The sequence below is a fragment of the Cyrtonyx montezumae genome, unplaced genomic scaffold (genome assembly GCF_038088225.1).
Source record: "Cyrtonyx montezumae isolate F1298 unplaced genomic scaffold, pur_monq_1.0 scaffold_12, whole genome shotgun sequence".
NCBI lineage: Eukaryota > Metazoa > Chordata > Aves > Galliformes > Odontophoridae > Cyrtonyx > Cyrtonyx montezumae.
Window position 1 is genome coordinate 21,078,898 of NW_027071848.1, and position 23,276 is coordinate 21,102,173.

The following is a 23,276-nucleotide window of genomic DNA, read 5'->3' on the forward strand; positions in this document are numbered from 1 at the left end:
AGGGTCCAGCATACTTTGTGTCTCCATAGAGGTACACAGGAGCATGGGGGAATGTGAAAAGAACCCTTTTGGTGTCACTTCACGTTTCATTTGTGTGAAAGCACCTGTTCAGCCACAGTTAACAATGCATGTAGGGAATTATGCTACCTAGAGCAGGAACTTACACTATTAATGTACTTATTTACCTAGGGGGATAGAGTTAAATGAGATGAATCCTCATCGTAGTGTACTGAAGACTTACAGTCAACAAAAACAAAAAAATGAAGCAATGAAAAAGCAGCGAAACTTGTTTTTCAGTATCCACGTGGCAGTCTGGTGTGATAGTGTGATCATTCTTCATCTTTACAACAACCCTATGAAATATGATATAATAAAAGATGAAAAAAGAGGTACAGACGAGTATGCACTCATAAATATTGTTGACATAAATACTTTCACAGAGTCACAGCATGGTTGAGGATAGAAAGGATTTCTAGACAGCATGTTGTCCAACCCTGCCCCAGCAGGGACACCCAGAGCAGGGTGCCCAAGGTCATGTCCAGATGACTTTTGAAGATCCTCAAGGAGGAGACTCTACAATCTCTGGGCAGCCTGTGCCACTGTACAGAAATGCTTCTGGTGTTCAGAGGGAACCTCCTGTGCTTCAGTTTGTGCACATGGCCTCTGGTCCTGGCACTGGGCACCACTGACAGAACCTGGCTCTGGCCTCTTGGCACCCTCCCTTCAGATATTTATATAGGTGGATAGGATCCCCCAGAGCCTCCTCCAGATTAAACACTATCAACTTCCTCAGTCTTTCCTCAAAAAAGAGAGGTACTTAAATCCCACTGTCATCTTGATGGTCCTACATGGGACTCACTCTAGTATGGCCAGATCTTTCTTGAGTGCCCAGAACTGGATGTAGCAGTTCAGGTGTGGCCTCACCAAGTCTGAGCAGAGGGGAAGGATCACCTTCCTTGTCTTACTGGAAATACTGCTTAATGCAGCCCAGCATATCATTGGATTTTCTAACAGCAAGGACACATTGCTAATTCATGTTTAAATCTTTGTCCACCGGGACCCTCAGTTCATTTCCTGCAGAGCTGCTTTCCAGCAGGATGGCCCTGGCATGTCCTAGTGCCTGGTGTTGTTCCTCCCTGGGTGCAGAATTTCAAACTTTTTCTTGTTGAACAACAATATATTATCTTTTTACAATAGTTAGTAAAAATTTCTTTTAAGCTGTTGTAACCAGTGCAATTCCCTGCTGAGACACGCTCCTTTCTCTACTGCATCAAGTTTTCACATACAGCTCTTGTTTAGTATGTTACTTTATTTGTATAGTATAGAGGAAAAGGCAATATGATCTTGAGCAGAATAGCATAGTTACAGAATACTTAGCAGTTTGAAACAGCACACACCATTTCCTTATAGTATTCATCATTCTAAACAGAGCAGAGCATAAATTACCACCAACTAATTCATGTGGACACCATATGCTCTAGGAGGATGCTCTGCTACGAAGTTGAGATGTCAGTCTAAAAATCTGGGTTCAAAATGTTGCCTCTAACCACTGACACACTCCAGCTGTGTCTGCAGGAAAACCATCTTCCCTCCCATTGCTTGTCAGTCTGTTCTACTTTGAGCCTCAAGAAAGGAGCAGAAAGCAAAGTGGGTAATGAGGTTGCCCCTTCACACCCACTCTGAAGTGGGGACAGCTGAGCTTGTTATTTACCAGCTGTTGAAGTGGCAAAATTTGTGGAGTCGTGTTTTAAAGTAAAGCATCACTAGCTATGGTCTGCCTGAAATACCACAGCCTTTACTGGAGCAGCTCAGAGGGAGATTTGTGAGTTTAGCACTGTTTTTTCCCTCTGCTGGGGACAAGGTAGGCTTCTGGGGTGGAAGTTTTGACAGCAGTCTTGTTTTCTGACATGTCCCTTCAGGAGTCACAGTGCTTAAGACCTAATTCAGCTCTTCAAAGCTGGATTTTTCTCTCATAATGTGTATTAATGTATCATCTATATCATCTACCTTAAGAGGCCCTTCATGTTGCCTGGGACTTTTACTATAATAATATGAATGTAATAACAAGTTAGTAAACATCTGTACATGATTACAGAAAGGCACTACGTAACAGGGTTATCATTAAGAGGTTTTATTAGTCTATTTTCAGAACAAGCCAAAGTGTGGGGCTTGGGAGTGTCCCTGCTCTGTGGAACTGACTCACTTATGAGTACTTTCACCAGCAAAATTTGGGTTGATTGTATGCCCTAAGGATAGGACGTCTTCCAAATGCTCAACTTCCGGTTCTTTGTGGTAACCAACAGGATGACCTTTAGATAGTGTTTTTTGACCCAGTTTGGTTGTATCTACAAAACCCACTGGGAGGTGCTAACCTACTTCTGTGTGGAAAATGATGTTACAGCTGCAAAGAGTATACATCCATGTACAGGAATGATGCAGCAGCAGCTATATACTGAGTAACTGATCTGTATAAAACAAGAGCTTTAATTGATGTGCTTCCTTTTCTAGTTTGCATTTATCATGCAAAGTATGTACATATGCTGTAATGTGTTGTTTCATTTTTCTGACAGACTAATAGTCTGTGTTTGTTTGAAAGATTTATGTTTATTCACTGAACAGAGGGGAAAATACTAGTTTTATATAAACTTAAGGGACATTTGCAGCAAGTAATTGTTCTCAAATTCAGACTAATTCCAGGCTAGTAAGTTATAATTAAGAAGTTATTGTGTCTCATAGATTGAATTTACTGTAGTAGACAAATGTGAAGTATACTACAAAATATTTATCAGTGGGGAGTAATGAGGTTTGATGGCTTTCTAGACCATTCCAAAGTTATGTGACTCATCCTCATTATGTATTATTTTTTCTTGCATGATTTCTTTTGCATTGTATAACCTTGAAAATAGTTCCAGCTAGTGAAAGCATACGTCTACGTTCTTGAAATACTTATCTGCCTAGGTATTAAAAATAAAATAAAATTATGATTTCCCCATGATTTCAATTATTCTAAAAAACTCTGCTTACTTGTGGTCTGATTGCAAGACTAAAAGGTGGTGAGGTGGGAGAGGAGGGTGGGAGTAATTTTTTTTAATACAAGAATTGGTCATTGTAAGTTAAATGTCAGAGTAAGTGCGGATGCCAGTTCTTATGAGCAGAAAACCTCATTTTCCAGTAAAACATGAAATTCTTACTAAGAAATTTGATTCCTAATTGTAAAGTTATTGCCTGTCTCCTTTAGTACTACACAAACTACTTCAGAGCTTGGCCAGACAATAGCAGTGAATCCAACGTGAACCTTTTACAAAGGCATCAGGACTACCACTTGCTTAAGGCATTTAAAACAATATTAAGAGAGTTGTCTGTAAAGCCTTATAAAAAATACAGAGATAATCTGTAATAGTAAATCTTAATACTCTTTATCTTAAAGTAAAAATTTAGTTTTTACTAATTCATATAACTGTGTAAGTTTTCAACAATTTAGTGCATGAGTAATTGAAATAAAGGGATATGAAGAACAAATCTGGGTGCTCAAATTTTGATAAGTCCTTAAGTATACAGACACTTTTCACTTCTTTGAAAATGAAACCACGTATGTAAGTCTCTACGTATGGATTTAACTATCAAGTCTTGAAATGAGCAGAAATTTTGATCTCCTTTCTCACACTTTAAGCATAGGAATTTGTCTCTGTTGTCCCTGCTGTATTTTCTGTGTAAAGCTCTAGTGTTATTATGATGGACATCCCTCACTGTTTGTTCTCATAGCCATATGCATTGTGTATGTTTTTCACATGGAAAGAGCCTGCCTTGCTGTACTCACCACATATCAATATGACAAGTACTTCCACCTCAGCGTACTCTGTCTCATTTACATATAAATTTCTTTCTAGGTCATTGCTTCCTCTTCTGGATCCAGGGAAGTTACAAAACGTAAACTCTGCCCAGTGGTCAGCTTTACAGCAGAAAATCTCCAAAGCCAAATCTAGGCAAGCTTTCTGTTATTTCAGATTTCCAGGAGCTGTACATTCTCTAACTCTAATCTGAAATATGTGGTCTGCAGCTTCTTTAATTATAGCTGCTTCAGAATTAAGGCAAGAATCCATGAAGAAAGTTTTAAGTTTCCTCAGCCATAAAAGAACTCTTAAAGGAAGAAACAAAGTAAAAAGCAGAGAAGCTATAAAATAAAAATGCCAAAGATATTTGAAAACCTGATGCTTATCTACAGGCATTGACTTAGAATGGCAGTGAGTGATGCCAGGAATGAGTACAAAACAAATTCATTACCTGCATGTGAATCTTTAAAGGTCATGTTTTAAGTTAATGTGCTGCCAATAACTTATTACCCTTTCTTTCTAGACATCCAAGCTCATGAGGATGGAATATTTTCACGTTATTTTTCTCTTTGTTCCCATCTTCTCTTCACCATTTCTCTTTTTAAACTTCAGTGCTGTTAAGAATAATGGAAACTTGCTGTCAAAAAAGTCAGGAACCCCCCCTCAACTTTTCATGGAGTACTGTGGAATTTGGAGCTTAGGGCACCAAGGTGACCTATTTCACTTTGAAAGTAGTACTTTCTTATAATGTGATAAACAGTATCTCTTTAAAGTGATTCTTGAGAGAAGATTTAGAATATTTAGGTTTTGTTTTGCATCTGCTATATTCTGCCAGAATTACAGATGAGTTATTAGAAAAGAAAGACAATTCTCCTAGTCCTACATAGGATTTTTATAATATCTTGGGACTACTCACTTTAATAAGATTCCACATGAAGAGGAAAGGCCTTGAATTTATAATGATTTAGCTACTTCAGCAAGAGGTTTTCCTTGAACTGTGTATAAAAGCTCCTTCAAAATCTCTTTCAACTAGTAAGATTTGCCTGCCAAAAGATTAAAAAGTGACAGGACTGTGAATCACCTAAAACCACAATGGAAACCTGTCTTAGTTATGTAATTTCTAGCTATCTGACAATCTTTATAACATACTTTGTTCTTCAACAGTTTTACAGGGTAGCTGGCTGAGCACCATTTTCATATCCATCTAATATTGCTTATATTTTAGCTCATTTTCAGTTTGTCTCATGGAAATGATTCTATCTATGTGGAATGCAACAGATAAATTTTCCTAATGATGAGCAGAGGCCTGGTATTCATGCTAATCTGCCAGGCCTGTCTGAAGCTTTTTGACAGTCCTAAAATGAGGTATCTTGCCGCAAGAAGTGTTCTTTTCAAGACTTATACTCCAAGTAGTGAAAGAGGCCCACTGCTTCAGCATTTGGTCTCACACTTGTGGTGTTCACTGTTACTTATCTATTTATCTTACCCAGTAGTCATCTTAGTGATTTCAACATTTTCATTCCTGTCAGGGAGCAGGAGTTGGGCTGCTCTGCGAAAGGTGACTGGAGCAGAGAGAAAGAGCCCCATCCTATGGTATTCAAGTGAGAGGAGCAGAACAAATTTGGAAATAGTAACCAGGTATACAATGGCTCTGATGCCAGACAAGTCCATGGTGATATACTTGAGCTGAGGCCAAGCTGGGAAGGCAAATGAGCAGATCAGGGATGAGGTTAGGATAATACAATGCCAAGACAACCTTCCAGTGCCACGTGGGCAAGGACTGTGAGCTGTGTCTAAGCCCAAATGCAGCTCCCAAGCCTGAGGATGGCCCCCTGACAAGGATATTCTCAACTTTCTCTCACAGCTCTGGACCCAAGATTACAGCCACGCTGTGCGAGAGCTGTCCGTGAACACCTGCAGCAAAAGGACTGCAGGAGGAAAAGTACAGAGTGTACTTGGGACCTCAGGAGCTTGAAGCTGAGCAAGAACCAGCCAGGGATGGATGGAAAGCCAAGAATGATAAGAAAATCCACAGTGACTCTTTGACACAGTTTTTCTGGGTTTTTTTTTTTTTTTTTGGTTGTTTGGTTGGTTGGTTTGTGGTTGGTTTTTTTTTTTCCTTCTGTTTTTGCTTGGAAGATATCTAGGCTTTGTTGGTCAATTCAGTCTGTAGTCTAAAAATAGCTTTGCCTTCTCTTGCCATGGTAAGGTACGTAATCCTATGAACCGTAACAGGAAAAATTACAGAAAAGAAGATGCCCACCTCACCACACACCCTCCTTCCATGTGATTACAGAAAGAAATAAGGTCTTCCTCCTCCAGTCAGAACAATCCCCATTCCCTCAGGCACTCCAGATCATTCACAGCTGTTTTGCCCTTCGCTGAACATTGTCCAGGGCCTTGATATCTTTCTTGCAGTGAGGGGCCCAAAACTAAGCACAGTACTTGAGATGTGGCCTCAGCGGAGTGAGTACAAGGGGATGATCATCTGCTGGCTGTGCTATTTCTGATGCAAGCCAGGATGCTGGGCTTCTTGGCCACCTGGGCACAATGCTGGCTCATGTTTAGCTGAGTGTTGACCAACACCCCAGGTCCTTTTCTGCATAGCTTGCCAGCCGCAATTTCTCTCTCAATCTCTCTCTCTTTTTTTTTTTTTTTTTAAATAGGCAGTAGCTGCAAGAAAAACAGAGGGAAGTCACTTTTTATATAATGAATAAGTAAAAACGTGAAATGCCTGAAATGACAGAAGCCTAAGTTAGATATAGTAAAAAAAAAAAAAAGTTCAACTAGCTTGTGGAGGATAAATCCTCAGATAAGAAATAAAATTCATAATCAAAATATGACTTTTGGCTCAGGTACACCCTAAGCCATTATTGATTAGCAGCTGGATAGCTATGCCAGGGAAAAAAAAAATCTCTCTGCATCAGACATATTTGTTACATGGTGCAATAATGTTAAAGCAGTTTGAATGTTAAGGCACTTAATCATGATTTTATTGTATTTTTTATTCACTCCAGCAATGTTACTTATCTGGACATGAGTCTTTTTAGCTCCTAGGGTGTCTGAAATAATAAAGTTTACTGCTGCTTGTCTCCTCAGTTATAGAGGGGCGAAGATCAAACTTGTCCTTCAGACAAACCCTGGCTTCCTATGGCATTTGTCATTGGTTTCAAGAGCTCACTGAAACACTTAGTGACTCAGGCCAGGGATAGCTAAAAGCTGTCCTAAATCTCTAGGTTGATGATTTGCTTCTTTGCACAGTGCAACACTCGTGAACTTTCCTGGCAGTCTGAAGATTTGGAAAGAAGTCACCGAGGAACTAAGGATCATTACAAATCTCAGTATATCTTGCTCTTTCAAATTAGCTTTTTCTAAGATAAACATGTCACCATGTATTTTAAAGAATAACCTAGTACAACATGAAAATAAAAAAGCTCCTAAGAAAATTCAAATGTCAAACTAAGTAAAACCCAAATTCAAATAGGACAAAACTGATCTGTTTCTGGCTCTGCTCTTTTCTGCTCTTGGAGAACTGATGAGAAAAATACAAAACAGTGCGTGGCCCTTTCTGTCCAAGTGAGAGGAGCTTAGATTGCACTGCAATAATCACACAGAACAAGAATAAAACAAGACAGATGCCATGGTTTATGCCAAAACAAGTCATTACATTGTGTTCAATCAGTGAAACATTGATAACTCTTATTTTTCTTCCTTCCCTTCTAAGGAAGAATAAGCAGAGAGATTTGGCAGTCCACTGTAGACCCAAAACGCAAAAGCAGTAGTTCTCTATGTCATTTAACTTATACTTATGGTCTGTCTTTACATTCTTACAATGTTGTTCATGAGCATGTATCTCAAGTTTCCATTTTGCTCTTCCAAAATCTGTTTTACTCTTCTACTTCTGTTTGTAGAAGGAATTATCTTATTGTTATCAGGGTAGATAGTCAACTAAAATGATCTAACGCGTATGTATAAATATGCTCAAAAAAAAAAAAAAAAAAAGAATAAATCTGCATGATATCAGCTTCCTGTGAGGATACATTATCATTAAACTTGTATCTCTCCAGCAATGAGCCCTAGATATCGCTTGGAGGGAGAAATGGTGTCTGTAGAGGCTCAAGAACTAGTCATACAAGTCTTGTTTCTTGTTGCCTCGTAATTTCTAGCTTAACCATTGGAACCTGAATTAATCCAGCCTGGCTAACTGTTTCATAGTTGTTTTTTTTTTCCACCTGTGCAAGGAAAAAACAGCAACAATAAAAGATGACCCAAACATAAAACATGTACATATTCAGTACATGTTCAGCGTGCTTGATGTAGTGTTTAACCACATGATGCTGTTTTACAGCAGACTTTCAGAGGGGATAGTCACATTTTTAGAAAAGTAAATTCTCAGCTGGAGTTCATGTGACTCCTTGTATCCTACTGACTCCTAGATTATTTGCAACAGAAACTGTTTATGCTGAAATATTAAGCAGCATTTCTGTATCTTCTCTTCTTCATTGCCATCTCTCAAGTTCTGTGATCCTGACAGTGACTTTCATCACACACATTCCTATGATGGAGGTCTCACCTCAAAACCATGGATCAAATTCTAAAGTCTGGAAGCAGATGTGTGTCTACCGCCCTTATAAATTGTCTTTTGTTCCTGTTTCCTCTGACTTTTATGCTGCTGTGTTGCCATTATGATATCTCTCCTGCTTCTGGTGCATTAGAAAGAGCTACTAGTTCTGTGCAGAAGGTGAAAAATGTCAGCTTGTCTCCAGCTTCAGCCTGTGCCCACAGCCACTATGTTTGACTCAGTTTGAGTAAATATGATCTGAATTCCCATGAAGCGTGTCCAACTTGGGGATATGAGATGTAGGAATTCACATAATAACTCTTCTCTCCCCTGGATGAAGCTAATGAAATAATGTAGATTATCTGGGGCTCCAAGTGAACCTTGTTGGAAGATGTTGCTCGCTCAATCTGTCTTTTGTTGACCCACCAAATGAACAGAGGGGCCAGTTTTGCATCTAAATATCAAACACACTTGTTATGAGGTTTTGGATTTAGCATTATGCTTTCTGTTGGTACTTTGGTCACATTTCATTGATATTGTTTACTCTTTGGCTTTGATTTTCTATGAGTAACTAGTACAAATTTCATGGTACAATGTTGATGAGATGTAACTTTGACACATTTTACTTGAAAAGTTCTGCTATTTGCTCCTGTGAATGTAATCTGGGTAAAAAACATTTCTTAAAAATGTATTAAAAATCAAGCCCACAGTCTATATTTATATACTCTTGAATTCTGTGTCCTGCTGGAAAAAGCTGAAATACAGTTGAATAAAGTAAGTAGCACCGTTCCCTAAATATCTGCAGCAGAGCATCTTGTTGAGATCGTCATTTCAAGTTTTTTGTTAAAAAGTAGAGGTTGCTCTGAAAGTAATGCCTCCTATTTATTTCCATGGAGACTACAACAGATAGAAAAAACACAGTAACATCATTTGATAGAGCAAATTCTCAGCTGCAAAACTAAATCGGCTTGGCTTGCTTTTTCCCTGCATCTCATTAATCTGGTTTGGCCAGATCAGCACTGCCCAGAGTCCTAGACTCTTTTTCAGTCATATATCTTCAGCTGATGGGAGCAGCAAGGCTCCTATCCAGGGAATTCAGGTTTCTTCTGGAGAATAACAAGGCATATGGGAGAAAACGGGGTGTAGGTGGGTGCATACTCATCTGGATTTTCGGACTGCATGGATATGTGGGCTTGAGAACTGGGGTGAGTACCTGTCTGTGGGGATTGGGCCTGGTCTAGACTATGTCTAGACATGATCTAACAAGTACTAGTTTTTGGCTAGTGCAAGACAGCTTGAAATCTACCTAGGTGTGGCAGGAAGGATGCTGAATCAATAGCTCTCATCCAGCTGTGTCCTCAGATAGGGGAGTTTTGTGGCTGTGTGGGTGATCTTGCCACTGCTGGGTGCTGATAGCTTAAAACAGGATTTGTAGACATGAAAAGAACTCTCATAATTTATAACTGATGAATTTGGTACGAAAAGTATAGTTCTGACACTTGATAAAAAAAGGTGTCTTTTATGTTGCCCAATAGATTATGTTAATGCCTACATAAGAATTTTGCTATTCACAAAAGAAAAAAAAAATTAAAAAAAACATGCCTCTCATATTCCCTAACCCACCACTTCCTGGTCATATTCATGCTTCAGATGATATAACTAAATTTCTTTACGCACACAGTCTGTCTGAAAAAGACAATTGTCTTTTGTTTCAGTTCAACTTATCACACCAAAGCAAACCTCCACAAGAAACTTCATCATTAAAAAATGAGCTGAAGCCTTACGAAGGAAGAATATATATACTTTATGAGAGACATCAGTTTGTCTACTGGGAAACTTGTGATGATTTTGAGCTAAAAAGAAAGAATAGAGGAAGATACTTAATAATGTATATTCCCTAATACTCATTTTTATCACTATTGTTCTTAATTGCCTAATGATCTATGTTGGGATCTTATTACCATTACACAGCGGACACTCCAAAAGTAATGCCTCCTATTTATTTCCATATAAGCTAAAACAGATGCAAAGACAAAAATAGCACTATTTGATAGAGCACATCCTCAGATACAAAGCACTGTCCTTTAGTGTAGTCACCACCATTGATTATGTTTTGCCAGTGATGAAAGGCATGCTGTGCTCAGAGAAATCTGCATGGCTGTCAAGAATGTGGCTTGTTTTTCACATTGCTGTCACTGAAATGTAACTCTTCTCAAAACCATGTGGAAGTTTCTGGTTCTTGGTAACAGAAAAATTGACGTGTAAGTTCTTAACTTTCAGAAAATTGTAGCTTTTTCATTGCAGTACTATATTCAAATCTATGGTGATTTTTAATTTAACAGCATCAGTGAGTAAGACTGGGTAGGCTGTGGGAAAATTAATGGAAGGTAAATCTGTTGGGGATTTCTCTTTTAAAAATACATGCCTCTTTATTTAAAAATCCATGTAGAAAATCATTTGATCCTACCAAGAAATTTCTTCTCAGTGACCTTCAGTCCTGAGGACTGGACCAGTAAATAAAAGGCTTGAGCCTTTTCTGGATGAAGAATGCAAGGTCATTGCATCTCCCACTTTCATCTGCAGAAGGTAAGAGATGTGACCACCAAATCTTCCATCTCCCAGGTGGAAGATAGATAGGTTGGATCCAAAGTGGATGTAGGTATAAATTCCAGTGAAGACAGGGAACAGGATATCCCTCTAGAGTTCATGAGATGTTACTTCTTTCCACTGACACTCCAACATAACTTCATTTTTCTCTGAAAGATTGGTCAGGCACTGGAACGGCCTGCCTAGGGAGGTGGTTGAGGCACCATCCCTAGCGCTGTTCAAGAAGCATTTAGATGAGGTGCTAAGGGATTTGATTTAGTAGCTTAGTGGGTAGGGATGGTGATAGGAAGATGGTTGGACTATATGATCTTGTAGGTCCTTTCCAACCTAATGTATCTATGAATCTATGTATCTATAACATTGTTCTAATTTTAGGAGGTCTAATTCATTTCCCAGAAGATGCTACTGATGATAAAGGGTACTGAAAGTGTTAAACAGACAACAAATTTTTGTGCTGTGAATTACACCCAGTTAATAAAGGCCTTTACGGGAAACATTTTTCACAAAGCTGTCTTTAACGAAGTTTATGCAGATCATAAGTAGTAGTTTTATACAGTTCTTCCCAGTTCCACCTCAATTAATAAACTCATGTTTCATAGAATCATAGAATCACCAAGGTTGGAAAAGACCTCTAAGATCATCCAGTCCAACTGTCCACCTATCACCAATATTTCCCGCTACATCATGTCCCTCAGGACAACATCTAAACGTTTCTTGAACACCTCCTGGAACTGTGATTCTACCACCTCCCTTGGCAGCCCAGTCCAGCACCTGACCAGTCTCAGTAGGCTGCCAAGGGTCTTCTCTGAGGGAGTGGTCACCTTCAGTTGTCTCCTTAGACTTACTATGAGACATTGAATCCATCCTAAAGTCTGGTAGCTAATAGAGAGATACTGATTTCAACCAATTTTAAGCAAATCTATCTTTCCTTTGTCTGTTTCTTTCTGTTTTATTTGGCTGTCATTTAACACAGGCTGTTTTCAGATCATTGCAGATTTTACTAAGCAGGATTTAATTGGTAGAAAAAAGAGGAAATATTTCCTTTAGTAATTTTTTATCACAGAACCTCTTTTTGTTGTTGTTGTAGCAGTAACTAAAATACTTTGGATGTATTCTCAAATAGACCACTTGCTGTGTGACTGTTTCTTAGCATTTGTAAATGATTTTCTCCCCAAAAGTTGCACACCATCTGTAGGAGTTCTCATTGCAGCACTCACTTCACGACTGCACAGGGAAAACACAGCCTCTCCAGGGGACTATTTCATTATACTTCCCATCCTTGTATTTATCTCTGCCCATTCCAGGAGTGCATTTTCAGATGTGGGTCTGAAATCTCTCGCCACCTTGTCCAGGAAGACAGTAGAGGCTTGGCTCTGGGGAAACCACAAGCTGTCTTGGCCACCAGCCTGTTGTATAAACACTTCTACTATAGGAACTTGTTTATGAGCGGTACCACATTTTATCAGAGAAACCTGTCTCTTTCTCACTAGACTACAGACTGCCATGAATATAGGGCTAAATGGCTGCTTTTTGCATCAGTTCACCACTACTCAGAGGCTTTAAAAATATTGCTCATTCAAATTAGAATCATTAGAAAATCTGAACACTTGGAAGCCATTGAAATGAGTTCTTTTTGTGTTTTCATATTTATTTATTTGAGGAGAGAGGGCTTTTGTCAGAGTTTTTCTTTATCTAATCCAAGAACCGTGGAAAGAAAATGGAAAAAGTGACTATGGTTTTGTCAGTTTTTACTCTGAGCAGGGAGTACATAAACAGTGTTAGAAGCTCAGTCCAAGATGAAGCCTAACCCCATGTGTGGGTCCAAGCACAGCCATGCAGCCCCATGTCTTGTGGTGGCCATTCCACCCGAAGGTGAGAATAACAGCAGTGTTACATAACTGGCCAAGGAGTAAAGCATACAGCCTGGTTAGGGGTAAGGAGAGGGGGCAACACTTCCAAAGAAGTGCTGTAAGGATGAACAGTGTATGGCTGGGAGCTGCATATGGAGCAGGACTGTGGGCATTGCTGATAGCCTCTACAGGGCAAAGATAAAGAGACTCTCAGCCACTGAGGTGGCGGCCAGTTTTCAAACAAAAATTTTTATCCTGTGCTACTTTTTCAAAAGCAGATAATTGAAGTCAACTCAGATGCTTTACACAGCCAACATTTCTATTTTCACTAGTTGCTTCCTGCAAAGAAGAAGGCTGGAGAGAGCTTTGCAAGTTTGACCTTGCTGACTCCATCTCTCTAGGAATATCTTCTCAAGGATATTTATGAACACGTTGACTGTGCATTTGCACCTCAGAGACTTTCTTTGAGATTTGCTTTTAAAAAACACAATTTCATGGAAATACAAAGTCTCTAGGAAAGCTTGGGGCAATATTTTCCTTTGCAACAATGAAAAAACAATGGAAGGTTAAAATGAGTCCTATTTCATTTTCTCATTATGGAAATCTCAAATTCAGCAGGAACTTTCTAGGATACCCAGAGGAAGCAGTTATTTTTCTACACTTATACTTGAGCTGCCCTTCCACACTTGCCAAATGCACAGTTTGATGGGCCTTTCTGCTTACTGCAGTACTGATATATAGTTCTTGGTGCACAGTCTTTTGTGGAGTGACCTGAGGTATCTGATTGTGTGTGTCATATTGAACAATGAATTTCCATATGATTCAACTTTCCATCATGATTCATTTGGGCTGGGGTTGGACTCAGGAATGAGAAGCATTTGGTGCTATTCTTTTATACACATATATATATGATTTAATTTATACATTCATATATGAGGGCTACTCTAAAAGTAATGCCTCCCATTTTATTATGTTGGTTCACAATATCAGAGGTGAATGTTGGTGATATGGCAGTAGAGATTGAATCTTCCCACCAATATTCTGTTACATTTTGTTGCCATGTGTCAGATGGCATCAGAGGATCACTCTGACATAAAGGTGTCTGACATGAAAGTTGACTATGAAGCAAAAGGTTGAAATTGAACTTCCCCATGTGGAAAAAATGGTACCCCAAAAATGGCACCCACTGACCTTCATTGCCACTTCCTGAACATTTATGGAGACAAAAGAGTGGATGTGTGCACAGTGAGGCAGCGAGTGGTGCATTTCAGAGACAGTGGGTCACATTCACTGGTGCCGATTTTTATGAGCCCAGCATGCAGGCTCATGTTCATTGCTGGCAAAAACACATAGCTAGTGGTTGTGACTGTTGAAAAATAGTCTCGCAGCTGAGAATTTGTTCTATTAAATAGTGTTATTGTGCTCTCATATCTGTTTTAGTCTCCTTGGAAACAAATAGAAGGCATTACTTTTAGAGCAACCTAGGTATATTTATATGCTAATCTTCTCAGTATTGCAGATTTTGAAATGTAAGCTGAGAGTCTTTCTAGTTCTTATTATCTAATTTTCTATCAGTTACATGAAATCTCTGAAAGACATTTGTAATTGCAGTAGCACATTTTCTGTTGGCACCAAAGAACAGTCCAAGAGTTGTTCTTTCTGCACTCCAATGACACTCACTTTCACTACAAAAAATTATTTGGTGATGGATTAGTACTTTCTCTCTTAACTCTTTACCAGGCTTACTGATGATGTTGATGTAAATTAACCTGCTGACTCATGTTCTGGAGCTAATTATTTTTCATCCGGAGACAGGTCTGGACAACCCATCAGGACCTAAATTTATGGAGTTCTTAGTTTAGATGATAGTAGGATTAGCTGGTGGAACAAAATCTGGCAGACATCAAGAGATTAGGCATGTTTGTATAGTGGGAACATTATATTAGTTTTGGATAAGTACCTGAACTTCAGAACGTAGTTCAGCATGTCTGACTGGAGTGAGCAAAACCCTTCTCTGAATGGGTTATCCGACAAATTTTTACTGGATAGGTGGATCAACACTCTGATTTTATATGATAATCCCTTTCTTTTTACTTCTTAAACATCAAACCAGAGCAGTTAAGTTATGTTTATTTTGCCATTGATTAATGCACTTCTTGATGCATACTCCATTGTTTTTCAAAGGGTATGTTTAATACCTTGGAAGTTTTGCTGTTAAGTGCCAAGGCATACAGATTAACACGCATAAGATTTTGAGCATCTGTTCAGATGGAAGAAAAACCACCTTCTTTGGCCTTGGCGCACTCCTGCTGAGGCAGAACACAGTCTAGACAAGGATTTGACACATCAGGATCTGCAGGATGCTGGGCAATAACAGGGAGGGGAGGACTCTGAAACTGACACCCGACTACCTTGGAGAACACATCTGGAAGCACAGTGCAGTTTTTCCACAGGTGAGCTCTTGTGCTCCCTGTCTGTATTTGCAGTGCCTTGCTTAAGGGACATATTTTCAAAAGTTTTTTCATAGTGCAGCATTACAGACTTACTGAGTTGGTATTGAAAACAAAAACTGGCAAAGAATAATGCAAACCTCAGTGAAAGGATCCTTCTTAATAGGTTTTATAGATAAGGATCCTTCAGTTATCAGGGGAGGCTTAATAAAGAAAGCAGCAGGCAGTGCTGTAGAAATCAAAGTATTTTCTGACCTCATTGCTGCTGTCAATACTATAGCAGTGCTGCTTGCCGGTGGGAGAGAGAAATTTATATTGCTGAATACTGTAGCAGGGTGGAAAACTACAAAAATTCTCTGTATAGAGTGAGAAAGAATTCATTTTCTTTCCTAACTTGATTTTTCAAAATACTAAGTGAAGGATTTTGCTTGATGCAGTAACTATTCACATATAAAATAGCTCATTGTTATATCTTTTTTCTTCATATCTTGTTAATTATGAGTCTGCATATGAAACAACAAGGTTTTGGCATAACTACACTGCACCAAGTGACTTGAGTGCTGAAAGTGGAGAAAGCGTAGACATTTTCCTCATTTTTAACAACACTGCCTTCAATGGATGTTGTAAATCATTTGGCCATTATACTTATTTTCCTTTGGCCTTCTGGTGTTGTCCCTCCTGCAGGCTGGAACATTGCTGTGAAGCACAGTGTGTTTCTGGGAAAGTCGTGCTGGCATTTTCAGCTTGAGTTCCTCAGGAGGATAGAGCCCAAGCATGTACAGAGAGGACTAATGCTTCCCTTGCTGGAAAATTGTCTGTACTCTCTGTGATCGCAGGAGCTTAAGTTACTGATGACTGCATCATTCAGGCTTCCAGGCTCTTATTCCTCTGGGAAATAGAAACTTAGAGTTTTGATTTTTTTGCTCATTGAAAATATTCTTCTACCTATTGTTTAATCAGTTTGTTTTTCCACAAAAAGAAAGGTAAATATATGAGTATATATACATATATATTGGAAACCAGACACCCTAATGTTATAGAAATTGTTTTCCAACAGCATGATGCGGAACAACTGAAAAAAAGCAGCTCCCTAAGGCAACATTGACCTTCAAATGGTGACCATATGACTAAATTTTAAACATAAACCCAGCCAACGATGTTGAATTCAAATCCCAATTCAGAGATTTAGGTAAGGAGATGGGTCATTAGCACAGAAGCTTAGTTTTCCATAACTGCTAGTTTGCAAATGGGCTTTGGTTTGGGCCCATTTCCTTAGCACAGACGTGGCTCTGTGTGTATGATTCTGGCAGACTGCTGCTCTGCAGTGTGCTTTGGTTTCCATTGGATCTTGGGAAGCTCTTCTGAGCACCTGTGAAGTTCAGTCCTGTCCATGCTGAGCTCAGACACAGCTCTGCTGGGTCCTTCCCTCCACGTCCTTGTGTGAGACACAGACTGAGCTCTTGCAGACTGAGTTATAACAACTGGTGTAGCTCTGCATCGTGGACACCTGACTGGAGCCTCCAGGGTCAGCTGATGGATTGAGAAACCCTGGGAGGCATGATGTCTTCAGGAACCACGAGGAATGGCATGGTACAGGGTAAGTTACAGTATGTTATTTTTCCAGGAGGCCTCTGGAAAATACTTGCATGCACCAGAGATAATAGTGGGAATGCTTTATTTATCTGTGAGATAAGACGAGCTGCTCGTTAGTTCAGTATCCAGATGTCAGCAGAGCCAGCATCCAAGAAAGATATATGCACAGTCAGACTGATAGTTTTGGGCAAAGCCTAAATTTCAGAAAGTTCCTCCTCCTTCTGGATTTTTCATTAGATTGTAAGCCCAAGGTAAGAATAATTTATGCCTTTACATTTTAGCTTTTCAAGAAGAACCTTCTATGTTTTAGTTGTCTGTACGAATGCCCAATTCTACTTTTATTGCTGACCACTGCTTGAGTGTATGTCATAGAAATGACCCACACAGCTTAATGAAATGCCATATGAAAGGCCCCTGTGTAAAGTATGTTGCTTTTCAGTTTCCGTACATATGCCTTCCAACATCATTAACATTCTGCAGCCATGCAATCTGGGAAAAATAACTACAGGGAAAGCATGTGCTCTCCAAAAATGTGCATTATGGGTTTTTGTAACAGCTACAGGGAGAAGAAAGAAAAATACAGAGCCAAATGGTCCTTTTAACTAATTCATAATCTGATGACTTAGAGAAATATTTGGTTTTGTTTTCATTCTGTTTGTTTTTGTTTTGTCATCTTGATGATTTTGGCTAAGAGAAAAAGTATTCATTTGTAATATAAACAAAGTTGTTACAGGTTTTGAACCTCAGAGATTTTGGAAATCACTGAAAAACTGGCATTCCTGTACAGTACATATTGGCCATGGCTCATGTGCTTAGAGATCCCATACTTGGCTCCTGTCTCTGTTCCCTTGGGCTCACGTTGTGTGCATGACTGGGTGCCAGGAGTGCTCACATGAGCTGCCACAAAAGTATCCGCCCTATTTAACAAGCAGCACTGGCACAGGCTGCCGGGAGAAGCTGTGCATGCCCCATCCCTGGAGTTGTTCAAGGCCAGGTTGGGTGGGATCCTGGGCAGCCTGAGCTGGTGAGTGGTATTCCATAGAGGGGAGTCTGGAACTTGAAAATCTTTATGGTCCCTTCCAACCTAAGATGTTTTATGATTATGTGATTCTGTGATCTTCATAGGAGCTTTCTACAGTCACCAAAGCATCCAGTTCACATGTAGTAGCCTACTCAAGGTTTCTGCACTCAACAAAGCCTTTCTTCTTTGACTCTTGTAGATTCTGGAAGTGCTTTGTATAGACTGAGTGTTTTTTCATAATGGTAGAAAATCCACTTAAAAGTTTTACTAATCAGTAGAACAGTGTTATCAGAAAGTGAAAATCTTCTTGAGTTAAGGACATAAATCTAACACAGTAGACCGAAGAAATACAGTATACAATGCAGACACATTGTTTAGTAGTTTAAATACCATGAAAAACTTGGAAAATCTCTCTTAAAGTTTATGTCCTATTTTGAATGTGTGTGATTAATTTCTTTTATACATAATATTCTTTAAGGAAACCACTCTGATTTAGACCAGCTGGATGTGTGATCCACCATATGTTATCAAGAGAAAAGCAGGAATGCATTTAAAGGAATCTGGCAAAAGTTTTCAAGTACTCCTGGAGGTTTGAGTACCACCCAACTATGGTACAAATGTACCTAACATAGGATGCTGCCACATACAAGCTCAAAAGCTCTTTGAAGGTTTATTATAATTGTTGTTTTTGTTTTTGTTGTTGTTGTTTTAAAGAACCAGCATATCCAAGCTGCCTGAGCAGTGCAGAACCTTAAGCTGTAATTAGGCTGTTTATTGCTTGTGCCTTTCATCTGTTGAACCTAAAGGTGATCAGAATTTCTTCTTCTTACAGCTCCTCCTAAGCATTTGAACTGTATTCTGTCTGTACAGCTTTAGCTGCCTGTTCAGTTGCCTGTGAGAGTTGGTCAGCATTTAAGCAGCACTTCTTCCAAGCTCAGGATCAGCGTATCCTATGAGTAAGAAATCAGGGGAGGGTGGCAGGAGACCAGCAAGGAGCTCATACTTAAAGGGAAGATGAAGGTTCATGAAATGTAGAAAAAGGGTCTGACCACTTGAGAAGAGTATAGAAATGTCAGGGCCTTCAGGGATGCAATGAGGAAGGCTAAAGCCAATCTGGAATTGGATCTGGCAAAGGAGATGAAGGATAAGAAGAACTTTTAAAAGTATATCAGCAGTAAAAGAAAGACTAGGGAGAATGGAAAGCTCCCCTTTGGTGAGGCAGAAGAAGGTTCAAGAGCATCTATGCAGCATCAATGTATGTAAATCCATGGGCCCCATGGCATGCATCCATGTGTGCTGAGGGAGTTGGCAGAGGTGATTGCTCTCTATCATCTTTGAGAGGTCCTGGAGAATGGGAGAGGTGCCTGAAGACTGGAGGTCTAGCCAATGTCACTCCAATCTTCAAAAAGGGCAAGAAGGAGGATCTGGGAAACTACAGGCCAGTCAGTCTCACCTCCTTCCCTGGAAAGGTGATGGAACGGATTGTCCTAGATGCCAGCTCCAGGCACTTGGAAGATGAGAAGGTAATAAGGGTCAGCATGGGTTCACCAGGGGGAGGTCGTGCTCAACCAATCTGTTAGCCTTCTATGATGTCATTACTGTCTGGGTGGATGGGGGGAGAGCAATGGATGTAGTCTAACTTGACTTCAGCAAGACATTTGACAGGGATCTCCTTGAAAGAGTCCAGTGGAGGGTCACAAAGATGATAAAGGGCATTGAGCATGTCTCTTATGAGGAAAGGCTGAGAGATCTAGGTCTGTTCAGTCTTGAATAAAGATGAGTCAGAGGGGATCTGATCAATATCTATAAATATCTAATGCGCAGGTGGCAAAGGGATGAGGCTGGACTCTTCTCAGCAGTGCATGTTGGTAAGATGAGGGGAAATGGACACAGACGGAAGCATAGTAAGATCCACACAATGTGCGTGAGAAGTTCTTCACAGTAAGAGTGATGGAGCACTGGAACAGACTGTGCAGAGATGTTGTGGAGTCACTTTCTCTGGACATATTCAAGACCCACCTGGACACCTACCTGTTCAACCTGGTCTAGGGAGCCTGCTTTAGCAGGGAGCTTGGACTAGATAATCTCTGAAGGTACCTTCCAGTCTCTACAGTTCTGTGATTCTGCCTAATGCTTTGAAACAGGAATAAGGAAAGGCACATCAATGCTGTCAAAATTCAGAACTTGTCTGCAGCAGCAGAGTTAATGTGAAATTAGTTCAGTGAGTTTAAGCTAAAGCCCTGGCAGGACTTAGAATGGGGTTAGAATGGCAGATTGGAAATATGGTGCATTTCTACCTCATGCTTCACTAATTGAAGTATGAAGTAAGTGATCCTGTCAACTATTCTGAAAAGAAAATAGCAAATATTTATTTTGTTATGAAAAGTTTTTTTGAACTAATGCTTTTCAAATGTGTATTTCAAGTCATTATGCTGCTTATATTATGTCTTAATGAAATACATTGCTCATTATTTCTTCTGTCAATATTATACTAAATAGAACTCATAGTACTTGCTCCAGTACTGTGAAAATACAGACAAGTCACTATATGTAGTGGGCTATTTTTCTTCCGCCCTCCAGCAGAATTCTCTGTCCATGCTTCAGCAGCACTACTTGTTCCTCTAGTACATCTCCATCTTTTTAAAATCAGCATCTATTCCATGGCTTTACTTATAAACCTATTTTATTCGTTGCTGGTGTTTAAAAATATCCAATGTTTCTGGTAGCTGTAAAAGGAATTTTAAAATATTTTTGTTCCACCCTATGGAATGAAAGAAAGATAATTTATGATTTAGTTTTCTGGCTGCCTTCTATAGGCGCCATTGGATAACTTCTGAAAAGCTGAGGGATGTAGATGTTGGTGTAGAGCCATGGAGCCTTAGTTAATATAGCAAAGAAGAAAAGGAAAAGCTGTAATTCCTGCAGATCTTGTACAAAAAGAGAAGTAAAGAGAAAAGCTGCAATAGCCACTTTAATGACCTCATAAGCCAAAAATGAAATTAATATGTGTATTGGCTTAACTAACAATGGGAAGTGGAGCTTAATATCTGGTGACACACAATTGTGACTATTCCTGTGCAACTGGAGACACAGGGAGAGCTGGTGTAACTGATTATTTGAGTCCTCTTGGAACAGCTTGGAAGGCCACCCATCAAAATGCAAGGGAAAGAGCTCCTGTATTTTCCCTAGTCTCATAATTTTTCCTGTCAATTCAAAACCAGTAGTAGATGGATCTCTTAATTGTTGCTTTCACTGATATTTTTGGGAATTTCCTTTATTTCTATTTGACTTTTAACTCTTGTCAGAGCTACTACCAGCTCTACCCACCACAGGTAGATATACTGTTCTGCACCTTATTTATGGAATACTGAAATTATTAAAAAAGCCTTACAAACATCCCAGACTTGCAATTGAAGTCTGTTATTTAGAGCTTCCCCCTTTTGAAATCAAAACTGGAACTAGATTCAACTTTTCTCTATCTTCTTTCCACTTAGGGCAGCAAGAGCACACATAATTCTTCAAAATCTTAAGCAGAGGAGTATGTAGTTCACACTCATCTGTTGGAAGACCTTGCAACTCTTACTGGGGGAATGCGTCCAAGTTTCTTATCAGTGCAAAGGAGAGTTGGAGGAAGATCAGGAAGAGAAGCATGTGTTTGTCTCCTTCTTTGGGGTTAGGCCTGACTAGAGAGCTGTGGAGCCTACTAACACTTCCAAATGTTTCATGTAGATGTATTATAGTTAAAGGACCATGCTTCACTCTTTTTTGAGTATGAAGACTGGGTCCAGAATAGGCTGGGACAATGGATCCTCTGTCTGAAGGAGGAAAGCTATTAATAAGAGGAAAAAGTTAACATTCTTCATAGGATTTGGACACTTGTTATCCCAACTAATGTGTAATCTGACTGTTACCCTCAATATTGCCCTAATAATATTTAGAATTAAAATCTGTTATTTTCCTGGATCATGATGTCTATTCACTGGTCTTATCTGTAAGACTGTTAATGTACAACTCAATTCAAGTTTACTCAATCAGTATTTCTAATTTTCCTGTCTTCTTGGATCCCAGGAGGTTGATGGTACAAATATGGACAAATAACCAAAAAGTGAAAGTGGAAGGAGAAAAGTGAAACAAAAGCCCCAAACAGCCTTGATCAAAATCACACAGCAGTCAGTGGTGAAGCTTGGGTTACAACAGCATTTGGCTCTTTGAACCTCAGTGCACTGTCCTAATGGTTGGCTCACAGGTGTTATTTTCTCAAATTCAGACACTTAGATACCAAGCTTTGAAATACAGAATAAAAGAGTAGTATATAGAGTGGTTATGTATGGGATTGTGTTTCTATTTTTTTCTTCGTAATTATTTATTATTATTTTCTTTTTTCTGAATCAGATTTTTTTTTCAAGCTGTTTGTGGTTACAGCAGTAAATTATGAAAAACAAGTAAGGATTTTGAAGAGTTTTTGGGCACATTATATCTACTGGATTTATTGAGCTGGACCCTGTGCAATTTATGTAACCATGTGGGCTGGTTGCATAAGTTAGTCATCCTCTGGAGAGTACGGATATTTCAGGAACAGTCTTATTCACTGATAAAACATATTAGCCACATAGATAGCTAATGATACCATGTTCTGTGAACGATGTATTATATAATACATTGAAGTTGCTGATTTTTAAAGCCTCATTTGTACAGGAAGGCAGAATAAAAGGGAATTTCATTTAGTCAGTTTCTATTTTCTCCTTTAAGACTTGAGGTTTCAAGAATTATAGGAGCAAATAGACTTATAAGATTTAATAGAATTATTTTTCTTATAAGACTTGAGGTCTGGTTAACACCATGTTGTGTAAATGTCCATCTGGAGGCAAAACCTAGACTATTTAAAGGCACAACCTCACAACCTTGTGCACAACCTTTGTCTTCCACCTGGAGTTTTGTTATTTTTAAAATATAAATAACAGGCCAGCTAAATACATTAAAATGTTAGTGCAAGTTCTCAAATGGCTTCACTGGAACATAATTACTTGTATAGGGTAGATCATCAGCATCATATTCAAATGTGAAGATAGTCTTGTGAGATGTGAAACTCAGAAATTGGGCAGAAAAATTGTCAGATGAAGATCAACCTTTGTAGGAGTGTAAAGGACATCCACCAGGTAGGTCTGTTGTTCCTACTGCTGTCAGCAACTGATTTTGAATGTGATATTATTAAATAAATGATCAGTTGATTCACCATGCTTAGTGGTTTATATAGCCTCCAATTCTATAATCACAGAACACTGAAGAGAGAAATCTTAACCATTAACAATCAGCAAAGTGTGGAGCTCTGAGGAGCAGTGGCATCTAGAGCCAGTGCATGGCCTA

The 23,276-nt window shown here is 39.2% G+C and overlaps 1 protein-coding gene across 1 annotated transcript in view; it reads right to left on the reverse strand.

Annotated features, from left to right (window-relative positions):
- Positions 1 to 18,588, reverse strand: part of SUPT20H (SPT20 homolog, SAGA complex component) — a 70,045-nt gene extending 51,457 nt beyond the window's left edge. The window contains exon 1 of the mRNA XM_065730226.1: positions 18,585 to 18,588. Within this exon, the coding sequence (XP_065586298.1) occupies positions 18,585 to 18,586 (2 nt within the window). The 5' untranslated portion in view covers positions 18,587 to 18,588. The remainder of the gene's footprint in view (positions 1 to 18,584) is intronic.
- Between the last annotated feature and the right edge of the window lie 4,688 nt (positions 18,589 to 23,276).